Here is an 18,655-nt window from a genome sequence, read left to right as displayed (position 1 = left end):
GATGAACAATTTTTCTAACATCTAAATTCCTATCATTTAAATTACAAAATTTTGCTGTATCAAAACTAATTATGAAATTTTAAAACTTTTAAAATTCCACAAAAAAAAAAAAAACTTTCCTAGATTTTTACCAATTAAACCTTTGAGTATATAAAAATATTAAATTTTAGAAAACTAAATTTGTTAGCGTTACATCTAACATGGCATTAATTTGCAGAGATCAGCAAATGATAAAATATTTAAATACTTAAAAATAAATGCATTAAAGTCAGGAAAAGTCTTTTTAAAAAATACTTTGTACTCTTTTCTTTCATTAACTTATACAAATTAATTAATACCTTATTACATCTCTATTTTGTTTCCATTATTTGTATTTTATTATGAAAAATGAATTAAAATATAATTGATACAACAAAAATATTTATTCATTACAAATTTTAATTATAATGTAATTTATATATTTAATAATATTTAGTGAGCATGGAAAGAGGGAGAGGCATAAAATAAGGCAACAAAGATATTGTCAAAATGACAAGAGCAGACAAAATGCAATAGAAATCCAGAAAACAGTGTTCGTTTACTGACTTAATTCTCTGTTTGTCTTATTTCCTTGTTTGATTCTTCCCTAACGTTGGTAGTCCCTTTCATTTTGCGGCCAGGGGTTGAAACTTGTGAGTTTGATGAGAAGGTGAATGTGAATAATACATTTTATGACACATTCTTCATATTTAATTATCTATAGTATAGACTATAGTATAATTTAATCAAATATTTTTACCCTTACTTTACATAAAAGAAAGGCAAGGCCATTCATTTCCACAGACTCACAGACGTGTTCAACTTGTCTTATGATTCCAAACCAAACAGGGCCCACACGTGTAGAGTTGTCCTTGTTGACTCATCAACTTTTAATATATAGTAATAGCATATGATAAATAAATATACCAATAACAGTCCACATAGCCTTTCTGGTGACGAGAAAAACCTGCACGGATCCAATCCAGCATTTGTTTGGTTGGTGACAAGCAAAGGAAAAAGAGTTTTTTTTTTTAATATTAGAATTTTAATGTTTAATTTAATTTTTTAAAAATAAAATAAAATATTTAAAGTCTAACGTCTAAAATATCTTAATTTATATTTTAAATTCAAAATATAAAAGTAGATTAATTTTTTTAAAATTATTTCTTCTAGTAAACCAAAAAAGCATAAATATATCTCTCTCTTCTCCATTTATTAAAATTCGTTCTCTCTCCTCATATTAATCAAACTGTAAACTCTTTTTTTTTTCTTTTTTCTTTTTCCAAATTCCTCTTCTCTCATCTTTGAAACAATATATCTTTTAAAGTCTTTCAAATGTTTTTATCCCTTTTTATGATTACTTGTTTAATTAACTGATTTATTAGAAGATAATTAATTAAATTAGATAGTAATTTTAAAATTATTTAATTTTCAGTATTTAATATTATTAAAATATTAATCGTGAGATATTATTTTTGATTTACATGTGATTGATGTGAAATATTTATCAAGTGTTTTATCTTTATTAATAAACTGTTAAGATTTTAAAAGACTCTAGTTTCACGTTAAATACGAGTTTACCAATAATTTCTCTCCATACATGAGACATTATTGATCTATTCTTATAAAAAGTAGCGAGTAATCTTTTAACACAATGCAATTTGTGAATAGATACACTTTCAAAACCATGCAATAAAAAACATTTTTAACTATTTAGAACAAAAATTTTCAAGAACCACGTATGATTCAGATTGGAGCAAGTCTGAGTCTTCGACCTGTTGAGTAAGAAGTAGTAGCAAAGAAGAGAAATGGAGAGAGAACACCAAAACCAAAGTTCACCTCTTCAGTCACCATTGATTCAGCACTCAAACTCAGGGCAAGATGGACTCGTAGTTAAAGAAAAGCAAAGAAGTTGGAGGGGAATTGTGCGAAGTGAAGTTGTTGAAGAAGTGAAAAAACAGCTATGGCTTGCAGGGCCTTTGATTTCAGTGACCCTTTTAAATTATTCTCTAACTGTTATATCTGTCATGTTTGTGGGGCATCTAGGCGAGTTGGCTCTTTCTGGTGCTTCCATGGCCACTTCTTTTGCCAGTGTCACAGGTTTCAGTTTATTGGTGAGTTACTTCTGTTATCCTTAGTTCCTTACCTTACCTTTCAACTTCATATTTATTATAGCCAATTGGATTCTCAGTTTTCTTCTGTTGTTAATAAGAGACAGTTTAATTATGAGCGCTAGCTACTGATTTTATCACTTTGTTTGTACTATGTACTAAAATGTCACCCATTAATTAAAAAAAACATTATAAAGGGAATATATTTTTAGTGTGGACAAAATGAAATCTTTCCATGAGAACAATCAGGGGAAACTCGTGTCTATAATTCCAAAAGCTTGAACTGATAGGTGAAATCAAATAAATGACTCTAAAACTTGGGAAGGATTACTGGGGGTTTGATATGGAAGAGAAAGTCAACATTAGTAGCTCAATACAATTTTTCATTTCCTAACTTCTGTGAAGCAGAATGAAATTAACAATTTGGTATGGGAAGTATAGTAGTAATTATTCACTTATTTTTTGTAAATCATTAAGTGCGTGTTTTGGAAAACCTTGCATCGGTATAAACGGAGATTCCCATTTTTCAAAACATAAAAATAAAAAGTAACAATTTGTTACTTTTCCTTTGAACTGCACTTGGGGTTATTTTGTAATATTTGTCTGAAAGAATATTTATACGAGATTTCTTCTCTTATTTTATCGGGACTTATTTATATCCTAATAATTCTCTCTTCAAATAAGGGATCTAACCTTTTATGATTATCACTTTATAAGATTTATAACTTATTGGTTGTGTGTAAACAATCTTTCCTTCGATATGAGATTTGTTTGTATCTCAACACTTGGATGTTTTAACAATAAACCAAATACATGTAAATGATGCAATGCAGTGCGTCTAAGATGTGGTGTTCAGTTCACTTGTGTGTGATTTTTTCTTAATCTGTTGGTGCAGTTATCCCCTGTATTTAAACCCCCTCGTGCTCTCATGAGAAGTGTCTATGGTTAGCATTACAAACATATCTTGTCAAGGAAATAGTGGATAATGGTTTGCATTACAAACATATCATTTTTCTTTGTTTGGTTTTTTGGTTGACACAGTTAGGAATGGCAAGTGCCTTGGACACCTTTTGTGGGCAGGCATATGGAGCAAAGCAGTATAAGATGTTAGGCATACACATGCAGAGAGCCATGTTGATTCTCATGATTGTCAGCATTCCACTTGCAGTTATTTGGGCAAACACAGGGTCCATTCTTGTTTTCCTTGGCCAGGATCATGAAATAGCTGCAGAAGCTGGGAGCTTTGCTAGGTTTATGCTTCCAAGCCTTTTTGCCTATGGCCTTCTACAATGCCTCAACAGATTTTTACAAACCCAAAATATTGTATTTCCAATGATGTGCAGCTCCGGAATTACCACATTACTGCATGTGCTTTTGTGTTGGTTTATGGTATTCAAGTCTGGACTTGGACATAAAGGAGCTGCACTAGCAAATTCTATATCTTTGTGGTTGAATGTTACTTTACTCTCACTCTATGTCAAGTTTTCTCCTTCATGTGCAAAATCTTGGACAGGCTTTTCCAAAGAGGCACTGCATGACATTCCCACATTCGTGAGGCTTGCCATTCCTTCGGCTGTTATGGTTTGGTAATTACATTCTCAAATATTTTAAGGGTTTAATGATTACGCATTGTTAGTGTAAAAAGTTTTACACTTTCAACCAATTAGGAATCACTGTTATTATGACTTTTAAGATAGTTATTTCTAAAAGTCAATAAACTTACATGCATGATAATTTAGATTGGATGACAATATAAAACTATTTTACATTATCGATGCACAACTTTTTTCTCGTACTTAAACACCACCTCTTACAATAAATCAATATTTACAGTTTTGTTACTTTTGTTAACATTACTCTTTTGAATTATTTTTAAGATCCAAATGTGTTTTCCATTTTTAACCCATTATCTGATTATCATGCTGAGCAGCTTGGAAATGTGGTCATTTGAAATGATGGTTCTCCTTTCTGGTCTTCTTCCAAATCCAAAGTTGGAAACATCAGTGCTTTCCATCTGGTTGGTTCCATATTTGAGATGCTTTTCACATTTATTACACATCCTTGACTTAATTATTAGAGTTTAAATTCTATGTAGAGATGGTTTAAAAAAATTTTACATTGTCAATCCATCAAAAATTATGTGAGGTATGATTTTAAGGTAATTATTGTAAAAATCAACAAACTTATCATACATATCAACTTGTAATTGGACAACTGTGTAAAAATCATTTTATACCATCAGTGCATAGACTATTTTATCTAACTATTATTGTCTCCTCAATTATTACACAACACTTGACATTGTTATTACTTATTACACATGCTTCGTTTTGTCAGCTTGAATACTGCAGCAGTTGTTTGGATGATCCCTTTTGGACTCAGTGGAGCAGGAAGGTTGGTATTTCTTATGAATTCAGTCATATTCGCATCTCTGAGAAATTCTGTTCACTTCCTAATTTGCTTCTTCAAAATTTTCCTTAGTTTTATCAATGTTTGCATGGTTCCTGCAGCATTCGTGTCTCCAATGAACTTGGAGCTGGTCGTCCTTGGACTGCACGTTTAGCAGTGTGTGTTGTCTTAGTAATGGCCATTATTGAGGGCATCTTAGTTGGAACATTGATGATACTTGTGCGCAATATCTGGGGCTATGCATATAGCAATGAAGTAGAAGTAGTCAAATATGTAGCAACTATGTTCCCAATTCTTGCAGCATCCAACTTTCTGGATGGACTCCAATGTGTTCTTTCAGGTTTTTCTTCTCCCATTACATGTTGCCTGCACCGGAGCTATACCTCAAAAACACTGATATAGACTACGATTTTGTTTAGATAAACTTCTTTATAAACACTAACAGGAGAGGAAAATTAGAAGGTAAAATTCATTGAGTTTCTCTATAAGGTAAAATAAACTTATGCACTTAGCTTTTATTTGGAGAAGTCAAATGAAAAGAACCTCTAAAAAAGTTAAATTAGCTTATGTGTAAATTAGTTCAATTCATTTTATCTTATTAATTTCTTCTCCCGAAGTGTTACACTTACAAAGAAGTTTATCCAAATAAAGTCTTAGACATGTCTCGGAACTTCCAATACATCTCTTACAAAAAATGCTGCATGCTAAAAGAATAATGTTGCTATTAAATATTAATTAACACTCAATTGACATGTTGTTACTATAGTATGAGCTAATACCCTGAAAGGAACTTGTGTGAGAAGTAGAAATAGGTGTTTGTGCAGCTTAAACCTTTCAGTCATGTACTTGTAATTGTAAGACTTGATATTCTTTAGTTTTAAACTTATATTGTACATATTGCATAAATATGTGAGACACACTGGCAGTTAATACTTAAACAACCCAATGAACCCATATTTCTACCTCTTGCAGCATTGTCACATAAGCATGAACTAGATGTTGTATAATCTTCTTTCTTTGTTCAACAATAATTCAGGCACTGCTAGAGGATGTGGTTGGCAGAAAATCGGTGCATTTGTCAATTTGGGGTCATACTATTTAGTTGGGATTCCATCAGCTATTGTGTTTGCTTTTGTATTGCATATTGGTGGGAAGGTAAACAAAACCATAGCCTTGATACTAATGTCTGATGGTCAATTTTACAGATTGTCTGATTTTGTTTTATATGCTAACTATTTAGGGGCTCTGGTTGGGGATCATATGTGCACTCATTGTTCAAGTGTGCTCTTTAACGATCATTACTATTCGCACTGATTGGGAGCAAGAGGTGAACTCTAGCATTTTTTAACTTAGTCGCACTTTTTGTCATCTATGTATTTTACAAATTTTGTTTCAAATTTGTACATTTTTTTTTAATCTTTTTAATTGATTATATAATGTCATTAGTTGATCACTAATCACTGATGTGACATATTAACTATTAATGTGACACTGACTTATGATAAAAATTGATAGTGTGATATAATGAGATGTCAAATATGTGAAATTTTAAAATTTGGTTTATAAAATTTGTAAAATTATGAAAATAAGTAAAAAAAAAAAAAGTATAATTAAGTTTTCTTTTTTGTCCTTTCATTCATGTGATGTTGGGTGCTGACGTGCCTTTATTTTTAACTCCTTATTCAGGCAAAGAAAGCTACAGATAGAGTCTATAATTCAGTAACATCAGAGAGCTTGGTCTCATGAAGGCACAATATCTTTGCAGTTGTTCATTCTGAGTTAAAAGCAATAGAAGTTTGGTATTTTACTTTTGGCAGAAAAGTTCTAGGGGCAATTATGTGTGGCCGAAAGATAATAGATGATGCACTTGGCCTTTGGAAGTGAAGAATGTGGTATTTATTTTGTTTTCTATGTATTGGTAGGGAATTTCCCAATGTTTTGTGGAGGGAAAAGAAAAAATGTGAAATTTACATAGTTATTTTTCAGTTTTGTTCATGGCCCCAGTGACTCCATGATTGGTTTAATTACGGGGGTAATTTAGTGACAGTAAACTTATTGTCTCACTAATTAGTTTTTAGTATTTTTATATAAACTTGTATTTTAATTATTTTGTATATTTTCCATCAATCACTTAATAGCTTATTATAAGACTAATTTTGGTCTAGAAGCTAGTATATTAAGTTACATCATCTTGATTTTCTTAACTATCTATTTGTTTTAGTTTAAAAATTATTTTATATTATAATTTAAATTATTTATAATAAATTTACAGGATTAAAAATATATTTAAACATAATTTATATATTAAGAATAAATTTAGTTTTTGATTTTTTTAACATTAATTTCAAGTTAAGAAATTAAATAAAAATTATGAATTTTAAAAGATTTTAAAATAAAAAATATTATACTTTCATCTTTGGAACCTCAATTCTAAGATTTTTACATGTACCACCAACATATTCTTTTTAATTTGAAATGACAGTGAATAATATTATATAACTAAAACCTTCAACAATTTTTTATTAAAAAAAACATTTTCCACCTTCGAAATGATGAATTAAATTGTCAATATATTTGATTAATAATATATAATTATCTCAACTTATCATTTTTAAATATATAATTAATGGTATAAAAAATTAAAATAAAATTTTTAAAAATTATAAAATTAAAAATAATAATTTTATATTTTAAAAATAAATTTAAAAAACTAAAAACATATTTATCCCTTCTAAATATTCTCATCCATATATAAGATTTTTTCGGTGTTGTTGCACATGTTTATCATTATATTCACAAGCTTTTTGTTGAGGTGACTAGATTTTGCCTGGAAAATTTGGATGATATCCGTCTGCAAAGTGCCATAAATGGCAAAAAAAACAGAGACACAGAGCCGTGGATGTCCTCTCACCATGAAACAACAAATCATAGAAGAAAAAAATATTAATTTTAACTTATATTAAAAATAATAATTTATTTTATCAATTTTATAAAAAAAAACTAAAAACTTAATTATTATTTTTAAAAAAATATTATTTTGTTATACAGTTTCATCGCGAAGAATCTACACCTTAGTTAAAAATAATAATTTATTTTATCAATTTTATAAAAAAACTAAAAATTTAATATTATTTTTAGAAAATACCGTTTCATCGCGAAGAATCTACACCTTTCCATTTCTTGGTTTCTATTTCTCGTCTATTATTTTCTTGTGTCCTTTAAATAATTAATTCACTAAAATTAAAAAAAGTTAGTTTTACCTTTTAAATTAAAATATATCTTAAAATTTTATTTCTTTCCAAAAATATCTTAAATTAACGAAATATTATTATATGTTTCTAATATTTTTGTATTTCAAGAAAAAATTAGACTATTTATATTTTAAAAAATATAAATTAAATAAATTTTACTTATTCGTTGAAATAAAAAAAATAGTGTCTTATAAAGAAAGACTAAATTAATTTTAAAATTTAGGTCTTGTAATAAAGAATAAGAGATACTCTTTTTAAATCTATATATAAGTAAAAAATGTGTAATTTTTTTAGACTTAAATATATATATATATATATATATATATATATATATAAATTTTAATTAAATCAATTTTATTTAATATTTTTATCTAAAAATACTCATAAGGTAATAAATGAGAGTATTATTTACAATAAACATGGTTAAAGATATTTTAGTAAATATAATTTATATTTTATACGAAATTATGAAAATTAAATACATTTAATTATTTTTCTTAATATATGTGAAATTAGTTTTTTTTCTTCTTATATCTAAATGGAGCAGTATTAAAGTTTTGAGTATATAAATAACATTAATATTTTCATAAGGTTAAAATCAATTTTAGTTTTCTATTAGTTTAAAATAGACATTTTAGTCCTTATATTTATCCTTTTTAATCCTTATAATTCAATATAGATTTTTGTAGTCCTATATTAACCCTTTTAAATCCTTTTTGAGTCCTTGCTTTTAATTTCTTTGTAATGCTGTCTCTATTGTATTGACATGACAAAGGTCTTTAACTTTGTGTTTTTTATGTTAAATTTATTTTGTAAAAATTATTCTAAATTTGACCTCTTAATGCTTCTTGCCTCTTTTTTATTCTTACTTGTGACCCTTATTGTTGAGACACCTATTTTCCAGTTTTTTCATGAGTGACAACCCTTTAATACTCAGTTAGGGACTAAGTATCCGACTTCGTACTTTACTCGATTGGTCATTTATAATCAGTATAGTTTGACCTTATCCCTATACTATGGTCACTTTATACATGTATGTCTCAACCTTTTCCACATATAGATGTCACATAGAATCTAGAGTAGACAACTGATAATAACATATCATTTAGAAGTCAACTTACTTACTGAGAGTTCGACATAGCATATATCTATACAATAAGATATTAAAGTTTGAAAGCATCTTTAACTCTGCTCCAGTTTCTATGTATCTAAAAATAGATATGTATCACAACTACATACTTAACAACTTAACAACTTATCATTGTACATCGTTACATCTTAAACATCATCCAACTTAAATCTTAACCACCCAACAACATAACATCATATCAGCTTACATCTTTTACAACTTAACCATTTATCAACATGAACACCAACTTTCAACATAACAACAATAATAAACACATTATTCAACATATGCAACATATCAATAAATCATCTTTCTCCTTAACAACATTATTATCACCATCCATCATCCATCATACAGTTCATAGATCTTCATTCAATTATAAGACAACTCAAAACATCATACAGTATGTGTCAACATACAACTTATCAAAATTAATTATCATACAATGACAACCTTCACATAACACAACATAATTGAAGTTTCACTAATCTAATCAAACTCATTTTTTTATCTCATATGAAAGATAAAAAATGGTTATCTACAACTCTTATGAAGATCTCAAGTTCCAACTCCATCATCTACTATATTGAAAATCACAAAAAATGCAATAGTTTGCCTAAATACTAACAACTTGACCATTGCTTACTAAAAAGTTTATAACTGAAGTTTTAGACCTCTTATTTAAGTGATTTCAAAGCTATTGGAAAATTAACATTTAGGGCTATAACTTTCATGAAGATCACATAAGTAAATTCATTAATCTACTCACTTAAACGAGTAAATATTTGCTTAGGAGAGATTAGCTTGCTCGGAGCAACCAATAACACTATGAGCGGCCAAAATCTGCTCAAAGCACCCGAAAACTCTCTCGAAGTGACCAAAATTTGCTCTAAATGACCTAATTCAGAGGTCATTTTTAAACAACCACCCAGGCTCACTTGGAGTGACCTATGGGTGCTCTAAGCCACCCAAACCCAAAAAAACATCCATGACTTTGAGAAAAATTAGCAATCTCAAGAACAATTTCAAATCCTCTTATCCCATACCCAAAACATGCATGCAACTCTGAATCTTATGATTATAACAACATGCAACTCAAAATTGAAGAAACTGAGTCATGCATCAATAACACATCAATTTGTCATTATCAAACCTCCTATTCTTCACCAAGAACACCAAAAACACAACATCCACCCCAAGAATATCAAGCATACCAGCAACATATTCAATTTCACCATTAAGAACAACATGCATTCCAATCAAGATAATGACAAATCTTCCCTTACCTCTTGATTATTCGCACGAAATTAAGAGGAGAAGATAACAACTCCAATAAACTCTACACCACTTCTCACTTGGGATTCTTAGCTTTGGGCTTTAAATCACAAGTTTCACAAGATGGATCAATTGCTAGAAGGAGAGATGTGGAGATTTCAAGAGGAGAGGGAAAAAGGAATCTAACTTCCTATGGAGAAAAGATACATACTAGAAGGGGGTTGAATAATGTGTATAAAAAACTCACATGTTTCTCGATGTGTATCACTTTTGTTTTGTATATGTTGCTCTTTTTATCTACAACACAAAATTGTTGTTTGAATGCTTGATCCATTTATAATAGTTTCAGAGAAAATGACTGTTGCAGCAACTTTGAGTTGAACTTTCAATTTGCTTCATGAGTTGTTTCGTCTGTCTTCTTTGCTAATCCTAGAGATTACCGTCGATGCATTTATGCGAGCATTAAATGTCTTTCAACAAAGTATGTATCTTTTATCTGATCTAATAGGCTACTTATCATCATTTCCTTCTAAATCGAGCATGACAAGAGTAATGTCAGCGTATAGTAGTTAAAGTCAATGCAGAACAATCCTTTGTAAAACCTTTTTCGTGATATCTAAGATTTTTCCTTTTGCTATTGACAGATATTTTGTCTTTTTCCTCTTTAACAGATTTTGAGAGGTTTGAGACTTTTTTCGTATTCGATCTATTAGGGATAAAACATTAAATGAAATTTAAGGTTAGTCTCATTTGAAAAGTATTCATTTAATGCATAAAGACAAACTATATGCTTTGTCTGATTTCTTTCATTTTACAAATGATAAATATTTTCACATTTTGTCTGATATAATATATCTTTTGTAGATATTTTGACTTTGTTTAAGAAGAAAATCTTTGTTTATTATTATTAAAACCTGAGAGATTCGAGATCGTTTTTTTTACTAAACCCAAGATCATTTTTTAATTTAACACTTTCACTTCTAAAAACTTTTTTCTAGATATAATAGTTTCTCCTAAAGAAACCTAAAAAAAAATAACTCCTTCTATTGAACCCACTCGCCCACATAAAATCTTAACATGCACATGAACTAGTGCCTAAAAATATGAGTGTTACGGTGTATGTTTTATATTTTATATGAAATCCTAAAAAATAAATATATTTAAATTTTTTTAATAATATGCATGAATTTTGTTTTCTTATTATAAATAGCTCTAAAAGGAATAATATTAAAATTTGAGTGTATAAAAAAATATTTATATTTTCATAATTGATATTTAATATTTTTAATAGCTCAACATTGGAAGAAAAAAAATATAAACTCGTCTTTGGTAGGAAAGAAATTAGCAAGTGAGAAATAAAAAATACATAAAAAAAAGGGTGCAGTCTTACAATTTTTTATTTCTACACAAATCAGTAAAAGATAATATAAAGCACCACACTAACAATAAAATATAAAGGACACTAATAATCCAATAATAAATATAAATAACACTAATAATAAAATGTTAAAAAGATAAAAGTAAAATAATACAATAAAATTAAGAAAAATAAATAAAAAAATTATTACATCAACAATATGATAGTCAAGAATATAAAATTAGTAGAATAATAATATCGTAAAAATAAAATAATTATAATACAAATCACATATAATAATAAGTTATCATTCTAATATTAAAAACAACAAAATTATTATTATAAAAGTAATAAAAATAAAAATATTATCTTAAAGATGCAAGGTTTTTTAAATTGCCAAGATATAAAAGTACATTATTTAAATCAAAATACGTCAACTGAAAAATAAAATTTCAGGAATTAACTTAAATTTAGATTAAGAATTTTAAAACTCAGATTGTCCATAATAAATAATATTTATCTCTTAATAGCAGTAAAATAATATTTAACAAATTTTAAATATGTTTGTAAAGCCTAAGTTGGAGTTTGCTGTTGCCTCTGGTTATTCTCCACAAGAGAGTTTCTAAACATGCCCAAACAAAATTTGTCAAGGGAATTTGGTGAGATTAAACCAAGGGAGAGTTGCATGAATGAAAGCAAAAAATCTTGGACAACATCAACACAAAAATGGGATATTCCCCCTTCCATCTGTGCACAAAAAACTTGATAAAGTGGTCAAAACATGGCAGGATCAAAAGAAGGAACAAGAAACAAAATTAAAACGACCAAGATTTGAGTTTGTGGAATAAGAGCAATGAAACACAACGGTGAGGTTGTTGTTGTTTGAAAGAAAATACGGCTAGGGAATCCATTTTCTTCAAAGAGTTTGGCAAGGTAAGGCTCCACCATCTTAAAACTATATAGCATTTTCAATTTATCACATAGAGACACTCAATTGTGCATTATTCTCTAATCTCTAGCACACAACACAAACTATTTTGAATCGAACCTCATGAAAAAGCTGGAGTTATCTTGTTTAGATACAAATTTAAAAGTGTTTTTAAGAGTGTTTTTCAGTCAGAAGAAGTTTTTTATTTTCGGTAGAAAAATTCTTGAGAGCTCTTCTAAGCTTGTAACCGACCACACTCTTAGTTATCTATTGAAATTGCTTTACATGAAACACAGTTGGAAAAAAAAAATTGAGAATGAAAGGAGTTTCAAGGGGGGAAATGGTGGAAGAAGTGAAGAAGCAGGTGTGGTTAGCTGGTCCTCTCTTCACTGTTGGTGTGCTGCAGTACAGTTTGCAGGTGATATCTGTTATATTTGTTGGTCATCTTGGTGAGTTGCCACTTTCTGCTGCTTCACTTGCCACTTCCTTTGCATCTGTCACTGGTTTCAATTTGTTGGTAAGGAGGTTGCAACACTAAATTTGAGTATCTATGTATATCCAAAGAGTGTGAGTCTTAATGGAACTTATTTTTGTTCACATCTATTATTTGTTTAAGGAGAATGCTAGAGACACTCTTTCTAATACTTTTTTTTTGTTAGTTGAAATTTATTAGAAATCACAAATTTTGTTGGTCTCACGTGTCATTCTATGGTCTCTCTTCTGATTTAATGGTAGAGCTTACTAATTTGTGATTTTCAGCTACCAATAAAAGAGTATTAGTCGGAGGGTGTTGCTAGACTTTTTCTTTGCTAACTCTAAACTGAGAGTAGGCAATTTAGTTTTGCTGAATGCTGATTACTTACAGATGGGTATGGCTAGTGCATTGGACACCTTATGTGGTCAGTCATTTGGGGCAGGGCAGCACCATATGCTCAGCATACACATGCAAAGAGCTACCTTTGTTCTCTCAATTGTAAGTGTCTTTCTAGCAATCATGTTGGTATTCACCAAACACATTCTAGTTGCCATGCATCAGCAAGTTGCCATAGCTGAGGAGGCTGGGGTATATGCCCTTTACATGATTCCAAGCCTTTTTGCTTATGGTATCCATCAATGCCTTCTCAAGTTTCTACAAAGTCAAAACATTGTCTTCCCCATGGTGCTGAGCTCTGCAGTGGTGGCTTTGCTTCACATCCCTTTGTGTTGGGTGTTCGTATTCAAATCAGGACTTGGAAGTAAGGGAGCTGCCATAGCAAATTCAGTATCATATTGGTTTAATGTGCTGCTGATAGGACTTTATGTGAAGTTTTCTTCCTCGTGTGCAAAATCATGGACTGGCTTCTCAAAGAAGGCCCTGAAAAATATCCTAGAATTCCTTAAAATTTCCATTCCTTCAGCTTTTATGCTTTGGTACATTCTTGAACTTGAAGTAATTAACATTCTCATTTTCATCACTACTAAACACTGGCACAGTAGCACCCCCTTGATGCATGAATTCATTCATGTCCTAAAATTACTCTTATCATATTTCTGATTCAGTTTAACCCTACACATGGACAGCTTAAAGGTTTGGACATTTGAACTAATGGTTCTTCTATCTGGCCTTCTTCCAAATCCACAGTTAGAAACTTCAGTGTTGTCTATATGGTTAGCACTTGGCATAAATGCATAAACCATTTGCTTCCCCTACCCCTCACAATATAACTGCTCTTCTTTGAGGCTGAACGCTGATCATATTAATATTTAGTGTGACATTTTGTGTTTTCATTTTTCAGTCTTAACACATTTGTAATTGCCTGGATGATTCCCTTTGGATTAAGCTGTGCTGTGAGGTACCTTCATTCTCTGCATTTCTAAACACTCTTTCATTATTAAATGTTTTTTTTTTTTCAATCAATAATAGCATTTGAGGAGCATATGACATGGCATAATGTTGAACTATTGAAGCAACTATGGACCTATTTGGATAAACTAATTTTTAACGTCTATTTGGATATAATTTTTTCAAGAAATTAAATGAGAAATTTTATACAAATTAACTTATATATAAACTAATTTTAATTTATGTAGAAATATATTTCCTTTTTTCTTCCTAAAACTATTTTTAAAGAAATTTATCAAAACAGACCGTATATGGTATGTATTATGTATAAATAAATTGTCCCTTTACAGCACAAGGGTCTCAAATGAACTAGGGGCTGGTCATCCACAATCTGTAAGTCTTGCAGTTAGAGTTGCTCTCTTCCTTGTCCTTGCTGAGGGCATTATGATGGTATTACTCATGATCCTGCTAAGAAAAATATGGGGCAATCTTTACAGCAGTGAAACAGAAGTTATAAAATATGTAGCAGCCATGATGCCTATTCTTGCTATCTCCAGCTTCCTTGATGGGATTCAAAGTGTTCTTTCAGGTATCCATATCTATTTCCTACATAGTTCCTTTATATGTATTTCCTGACTCATTTTATTTGTAATTTTTATCATATATTTTTTCCCAATAATATCCTTAAGAAATAAATGTACTAGGAGTGTTTGTTTCAAGGTATAATATTGTATTGTATTTCTGAAAATCTCATTCCTGAAAATGTTATACCGAATAGAATGTTATTCTCATGAATATGTTTGGTTAACATATAATAATTTTAGCAAAATATTTTTTATTTATTTAAAAAGTAAAAATAAATAAAGAAACGTGGAATAATAAGTGGAAAAAGGTAATTATTAAAAAAAAAAGTAACTTTCATTCCATGAAAATTTAAGATATCCATCTTTCACCATGAGAATGACAAATATATCAAATGTGAAGGTTTTACATTCCTAATAATAAATTGTACCTGAAACATCCTTTTATAAACTACTAAACATGGGAATGAAACATCCTTTTATAACCTACGAAACATGGGAATAGATAGTCCCACTTCTATATTTCCAAGAATAGAAAAATATAATTTGAAACAAACCGCTCTTAGTAGAAATATAATTCTTAATATATTTTTATAGTTCCTCAATTTGGGATAAATTTATATTTTTCCTTTACTCTCAAGACCTCTAGTATCATTACTTATAGGGACAATGGAATCATCTGTGTAATATTAGTTGAGTTTAATATATACTTTTATTAAAAAATGTTAATAGATAAGTTTTGTGTGATAAATTCAGTAATAAATGAGTTCTATTTAACAGATTCATTAATATTTGAGTACACTAAAATAAGTTTTTTTTCTCTCAAATTTTATGGATTAAAAATAATTTTAAATTTAAAAAAATAAATTTACCTCATATTTAAGAAAATAAAAATATATTTATTTATTTTATAATTATACAATGTAGTTAATAAAAATATTTTAGTCCGACAAAATTATTTTTGGATTTGTTTGTTTAATTTTTTTTCCCTCTAAAAGTGCTTCTTTTTAATAAAATAAACACTTTTTATATGTTTTTCTAAACTTTTTTTTAAATAAGCAATTTTCTTCTTTTTTTTTTTAAGAAGGAACTCTTATATGTTTCTTAAATAATTATTTTTAAAAAAATACTTATTTAGAAACACTTATTTTTAAGTTTAAACAAATTGGCTTTATTGGCACAATCAATTGTTTTCTTAATGTGTGTAATAACTCATTTCCATGTAATGAAAAGGCTTCCTAATTAGCTAGGAAGTACATAAATTTCATATTTTATTTCAGAACATCCATTTTTAGTTATGATATTGATAGAGTGAATTTATTGGTGGTGGTGACAAGGCATTGCAAGAGGTTCTGGTTGGCAGAAGATTGGTGCAATTGTGAATCTTGGATCATTTTATTTTGTGGGAGTTCCTTCTGCAGTGGTGTTGGCTTTTGTTTTGCACATGAAAGGGAAGGTAAATGACACAATAATTTGTTAGTGGTCTTTATAGTTATTGTAACTTGCAATTAATGCTCTTCTCATAAATTAATTTGGCTAATGCATATCTTGAAACAGGGTCTTTGGTTGGGGATTGTTTTTGCATTCATCCTGCAAGTCATACTTTTTGGTCTCATTACCATTCGAACCAGCTGGAAGAAAGAAGTAAGACACCTATTTGTTGTAGTTCTACAAATCACAAACCAAATGTTGTGCACGTGTAAACCAGTTATCTGGAGCAAATAATTGGATTCATTATCCAGATTGAGTTTGTTTGTTTAAGAAGATAGTGTTTTTGAGAATTTTTTTATTGAAATATTCTATATTTTCAATAGGATAAGGATAATTTTGAAAAACGTTTCTAACCTGTATTTATACATTCTATAATTAAATAAATAAATTTCATCAAACATTTAATCAAATTCAAATAATTAATTACTTATTTACACTTTTATTTGAGGGCACTTTATCCCTTAGTGAGACACACATGTTTGAATACTGGTTTAAAAAAATTGTAAGAGTTATAAACTATTACTCTCTTAGTCTTTATTTGTTCCAAAATAATTTTAAATTTTTGGTGTTTTATAGAGACTAAGAAAAGGCAATAAATACTTCATCTAAAATTATATATAAGGAAAAAAAAACTTAAATTTGTTAAACTCAAATATAAATAAATTTCAAATAACAAATATTCTTGAGACAATAAATGAGAACACTATTCATAATATATATAGTTAAAGATATTTTAATAAATGTAGTATATATTTTAGGTTTAATACATCATTTCATTCCTAAATATTTTAGAAATTTTCAATTAGGTCCTTCATCTTTTTATATTTAGAATTTAGTTTTTATAGTTATAAATTTATTTTCAATTCGTGAAATTTTACAAAATATTTTTAATATCCACATACTTGGACAATTATATTAGATTATTATTAGTGTCATCATTTATATATATCAAAAATATTTTGTGAAATTTCATAAATTGTAAACAAATTTTTAGTTTTAGAGACTAAATTAAAAAAAATGAAGGATCTAATTATAATTTTTTTTAATTTAAGAACCTAATTAAAAATTCTTAAAAAATTCAAGGATCATTTATTAAGTTTATATTTTACATGAAATCGTAAAAATTAACTATATTTAACAATCTTTCTTAATATGTGTAAAATAATTTTATATATATAGAGAGGTCCAGAGAGAGTATATGAGAGAGAATGATAGTTTTACAATATTTATCTTATTTAATTTTATAAAAAATAATAAATAGACAGAGAATCTTAGTATTAAGGGTATAAATAAATAAAAAATATTATTAATACCACCTTGAAAAGTTAAAATGACAATTTTTTTCTTCTTTGTAACAATTATTTTGAGACAAAGGAGTAATATCTATTTCATTCATTGATTGCATATTTTCTTTGTTTGTATAGGCAAATAAGGTAGCAGTGAGAGTCAAAGATACCAAAATCCCTCTGGAGTTGCCTCAGGCTCATGGAGATTCATTTACATTATGAGAAGCGAGTTGATGTCATTTTACATGAAAATAGATTACATTAGACATTAATTTCAATCACCAAACTCTTTCTCTCTCTCTCCCAATCTATAATTAAAATAATTAGTTAAGACTAAAGCTAATTAAACAATTTTGTCCGTGTGAAAGAAATAGACAATTTTGTCTATTTATTATGTATTTGTATAGTATCAAATTTTATTATGTATTTATTATGTATTTGTATAGTATCAAATTCGGATGGTAATGAACTCATTCATAATTCAAGATACTAGATCATTTTCACTCCGTTGTTAAACCAGTTGAACTGATATATATCATTAAATTCCAAAGCTAATTATAATCTATAAATTTCATTCTTTGAAAACATTTTGTTAGACCACTTGCTAATGATATTATCATTCAGAATATTAAAATTCTTATTTTGACCAACTTAAATTATGAATAACTGCTCTGATCAAAGTGGGGTTCGTTTATCAATTACTATATATTTAGCAAATTAAGGTCCTTTTGGAACACACGAGTCATTGTTATTGTATATTTACCAACTTAAACAAACGAACTTCGTATCTTATTTTAATTATCCTATCATTGTTATTCCTTCTTTAAATGAAATTAAATCCTAATTTATTATATAACTGAATTCGAGCAGGAATTTTCTGTTTTGGTAATACTAATTATATTCCCTTTTAATAGTCATTTAAATTTTTTATATATAAAACAAACATAACAAATTTTCTTATTTTTTATAAAATGATTTTAATATTTTCAATCATACT

General features: G+C 28.4%; 2 protein-coding genes across 3 annotated transcripts; both read left to right on the top strand.

Annotated features, from left to right (window-relative positions):
- Positions 1 to 1,647: 1,647 nt before the first annotated feature.
- On the top strand, positions 1,648 to 6,645 carry LOC145956994 (protein DETOXIFICATION 16-like). Of its 2 annotated transcripts, XM_083073223.1 has the most exons (8): positions 1,649 to 2,132; positions 3,171 to 3,715; positions 4,060 to 4,146; positions 4,467 to 4,523; positions 4,640 to 4,878; positions 5,575 to 5,693; positions 5,779 to 5,865; positions 6,225 to 6,645. In XM_083073223.1, the coding sequence occupies exons 1-8, from the start codon at positions 1,827 to 1,829 to the stop codon at positions 6,282 to 6,284; spliced, it is 1,500 nt and encodes a 499-aa protein (XP_082929349.1). In that variant the 5' UTR covers positions 1,649 to 1,826; the 3' UTR covers positions 6,285 to 6,645. The 2 variants fall into 2 exon arrangements, with proteins under 2 accessions (XP_082929352.1, XP_082929349.1); XM_083073226.1 differs by lacking the exon at positions 4,060 to 4,146 and having other exon boundaries at positions 1,648 to 2,132.
- A 3,975-nt stretch (positions 6,646 to 10,620) lies between these two features.
- On the top strand, positions 10,621 to 18,161 carry LOC109800303 (protein DETOXIFICATION 16-like). The gene is made up of 9 exons (XM_083073222.1): positions 10,621 to 12,483; positions 12,775 to 12,995; positions 13,344 to 13,888; positions 14,039 to 14,125; positions 14,254 to 14,310; positions 14,651 to 14,889; positions 16,219 to 16,337; positions 16,439 to 16,525; positions 17,797 to 18,161. The coding sequence occupies exons 2-9, from the start codon at positions 12,795 to 12,797 to the stop codon at positions 17,878 to 17,880; spliced, it is 1,419 nt and encodes a 472-aa protein (XP_082929348.1). The 5' UTR covers positions 10,621 to 12,483; positions 12,775 to 12,794; the 3' UTR covers positions 17,881 to 18,161.
- Positions 18,162 to 18,655: the final 494 nt, after the last annotated feature.

The sequence above is a fragment of the Cajanus cajan genome, chromosome 1 (genome assembly GCF_000230855.2).
Source record: "Cajanus cajan strain Asha chromosome 1, NIPB_CcT2T_4, whole genome shotgun sequence".
Lineage (NCBI taxonomy): Eukaryota > Viridiplantae > Streptophyta > Magnoliopsida > Fabales > Fabaceae > Cajanus > Cajanus cajan.
The sequence above is the reverse complement of the archived record's forward strand: the minus strand, read 5'-3'. Positions and strand labels throughout refer to the sequence as shown.